General features: G+C 42.6%; 1 protein-coding gene across 13 annotated transcripts in view; it reads right to left on the reverse strand.

The window, feature by feature from the left end:
* Positions 1–332: 332 nt before the first annotated feature.
* The window catches only part of tspan9a (tetraspanin 9a), an 818,127-nt gene continuing 814,846 nt past the window's right edge, over positions 333–3,613 (reverse strand). For all 13 annotated transcript variants that reach the window (XM_061917894.1, XM_061917891.1, XM_061917888.1 and 10 more), the window contains one exon: positions 333–1,210. In XM_061917894.1, coding sequence (XP_061773878.1) covers positions 1,139–1,210 — 72 coding nt within the window. In that variant the 3' untranslated portion in view covers positions 333–1,138. The remainder of the gene's footprint in view (positions 1,211–3,613) is intronic.

A 3,613-nucleotide genomic window follows, 5' to 3' on the forward strand; every position in this document is an offset into this window, starting at 1 on the left:
GGGAACGCCTCGGGATCCCCCGGGAAGAGCTAGACGAAGTGGCTGGGGAGAGGGAAGTCTGGGTTTCCCTGCTTAGGCTGTTGCCCCCGCGACCCGACCTCGGATAAGCGGAAGATGATGGATGGATGGATGGATGGATGTTCTCCATACTAAAGTGTTACCAAAATATTATGTGGCTCTCATGGAAATACATTTTAAAATATTTGGCTTTCATGGCTCTCTCAGCCAAAAAGGTTCCCGACCCCTGCTCTGGAGGGTGGAACGATGCGATAAAACACACACCGCCATTTAGTGTGTGTTCTCCAAGGAGAGGTATTTCATCACCCGTGCTGTTGACAGTCCCGGTGGAGCTTTAATAAACAATCATTTTACACAACTTGCATCGTCTCAATAGGAAAACGCAACAATGTTGGGGCGTGGTAGCACATACAGCATGTTTTTTTTGTTTTTTTTTCAAAATATGACAAAACTTGTACCACCATTTTTGTGACGTCCTTCCATCCTTACTCACTTTACCCAAAATGATAGTCCAAAGAGAAAAAAAAAAAACAATAACGCCATCAATTCCTTACATTCCGCAGGAACATCACTCACACAAAAAAAAGGTATTTGGAACAAAATAAAGGGTGCTAAAGGTTTTTTTTTTTTGAATTTCAGTAAAAAACTAGCATGCCATTTTGTTTTTTTTTCTTATCCATGTACAAGAGGGTGATTTTTAATCGACATAAAAGAAACACAAACACTCCAGAAATGGGAGGAGGGATTTTTATGTCGTCTTCTCCCAGCGGGTGGGAAGTGTTAATAGAAGTCTTTATTGTCTTAGTGTCTGTGCGCGCTTCCTTTTTGCAAAGCGTTAATAAAAATCAAGGAGTGACAACCAACGGGGTTCTCTCAAGTGCCAAATGACGCTGCCGTCCTTCTTCCCCCCCTCTTACAGTTGTGTTACTCTTTGGCAAAAATGAGTGGCGAAAGGAGCAGGCCGAGGAATCTGCACACAAATTCTGGGAACAGAGTCAAAGGATGGTTGCAACGCAGTGGTGGTGGTGGTTTTTGTTTGGGGAGCACAAAGGAGGTGGCATTTTTATTTCTTTGAAAAGTTCCATCCCATCAGGAATTGAGCCTCCTCTTCTCTCGAAGCTTAGGCGTCATACTTCTTCCCCGTTCTGTGGATCTGATGGAAGAGTGTCATGGAGAACGCCATGCCTAGGAGCTGTGGAACAGGACAAGAAGGAGATGGCATGGTTACATACAGTGGCACATGTACAAAAAAAACCCAAACCAGTGAAGTTGACAGGTAAATCGTCAAATAAAAACAAAATGATTTGCAAATCCTTTTCAATTGAATAGACGGGAAAGACAAGACACTTAAAAAAAAACAAAAAAACGTATTTATCAACAACACCCAGAAACGCCGCAAGCATCAAAAATGGAATGATGTGTTCTGACGAGTCCAAATTTCAAATTGTTTTTTAGAAACTGTGGACATCATGTCCTCCGGAACAAAGTGGAAAAGAACCATCCGGATTGTTATAGGCGCAAAGTTCATCAGCCAGCATCTGTCATGGTATGGGGGTGTATTACATCACATGGACAAAGATAAGACCTTCTGGAGGTAAGTTCTCGAGTTAGATGAAACACAAATTGAGCTGTTTTGCCACAATACCCAGCAATATGTTTGGAGGAGAAAAGGTGAGGCCTTTAATCCCAGGAACACCATCCATACAGTCAAGCATGGTGGTGGTAGTATTGGGCCTGTTTTGGTGCCAATGGAACAGGTGCTTTACAGAGAGTAAATGGCACAATGGAAAAAGGAAGATTATCTCATAATTTTTCAGGACAACCTAAAATCATCAGCCCCGAGGTTGGGTCTTGGGCACAGTTGGGTGTTCCAACAGGAGAATGACCCCAAATACACCTGGGAATGGCTAAATCAGGCTAGAATTAGGGTTTTAGAATGGCCTTCCCAAAGTCCTGACTTAAACGTGTGGACAATGCTGAAGAAAGAAGTCCATGTCAGAAAACCAACACATTTAGTTGAACTGCACCAATTTTATCAAGAGGAGCGGTCAAAAATTCAAGCAGAAGCTTGTGGATGGCTACCAAAAGCGCCTTATTGCAGTGAAACTTGCCAAGGGACATGTAACCAAATATTAACATTGCTGTATGTATACTTTTGACCCAGCAGGTTTGGTCACATTTTCAGCAGACCCATAAAAGAACCAAACTTCATGAATATTTTTTGTGACCAACAAGTATGTGCTCAAATATTTGGAAACTCAAGACAGCCATGACATTATGTTCTTTACAAGTGTATGTAAACTTTTGACTGTACATACAGGTTTTGGAGCAACATATGTTGCCATCCAAGCAAAGCTGTCATGGACGCCCCTGCTTATTTCAGCGAGACAATGCCAAGCCATGTGTTACAACAGCGTGGCTTCATAGTAAAATAATGCGGGTACTAGACTGGCCTGACTGTAATCCAAACCTGTCTCCCATTGAAAAATGTGTGGCACAATATGAAGCCTAAAATACTACAACGGAGACCCCGGACTGTTAAACAACTTAAGCAGTACATCCGGCTTATTAGTGATTCCCAAAGCCCAAAAAAAGTCTGCGGGCTATAGAGCGTTTTCCTTTCGGACTCCAGTACTCTGGAATGCCCTCCCGGTAACAGTTCGAGATGCCACCTCAGAAGAAGCATTTAAGTCTCACCTTAAAACTCATTTGTATACTCTAGCCTTTAAATAGACTCCCTTTTTAGACCAGTTGATCTGCCGTTTCTTTTCTTTTTCTTCTATGTCCCACTCTCCCTTGTGGAGGGGGTCCGGTCCGATCCGGTGGCCATGTACTGCTTGCCTGTGTATCGGCTGGGGACATCTCTGCGCTGCTGATCCGCCTCCGCTTGGGATGGTTTCCTGCTGGCTCCGCTGTGAACGGGACTCTCGCTGCTGTGTTGGATCCGCTTTGGACTGGACTCTCGCGACTGTGTTGGATCCATTATGGATTGAACTTTCACAGTATCATGTTAGACCCGCTCGACATCCATTGCTTTCCTCCTCTCCAAGGTTCTCATAGTCATCATTGTCACCGACGTCCCACTGGGTCATTATTGTCACCGATGTCCCACTGGGTGTGAGTTTTCCTTGCCCTTATGTGGGCCTACCGAGGATGTCGTAGTGGTTTGTGCAGCCCTTTGAGACACTAGTGATTTAGGGCTATATAAGTAAACATTGATTGATTGATTGATTGATCAAGCAAGAATGGGACAAAAATTGCACCTGAAAAGCTTAAAAAATTTGTCTCCTCGGTTCCCAAACGTTTACAGTGTTGTTAAAAGGAAAGGCCATGTAACACACTGGTAAAAATGCTTCTGTGGCAACTTTTTTTGCATTCTAAGTTAGTGATTATTTACAAAACAAATCAAGTTTCTCTGTTTGAAGATTAAATATATTGTCTTTGCCGTCTATTCAATTGAATATAAGTTGAAAAGGATTTGCAAATCATTGTATTCTTTTTTTATTTAGGATTTACACAACCTGCCAACTTCACCGGTTTTTCTAGATTTAATGAATGTTCTTATGATGATGTCATGTACCCTGTTTTCATCTGT

Source organism: Nerophis ophidion, linkage group LG12 (genome assembly GCF_033978795.1).
Source record: "Nerophis ophidion isolate RoL-2023_Sa linkage group LG12, RoL_Noph_v1.0, whole genome shotgun sequence".
Taxonomy (NCBI): Eukaryota; Metazoa; Chordata; class Actinopteri; order Syngnathiformes; family Syngnathidae; genus Nerophis; species Nerophis ophidion.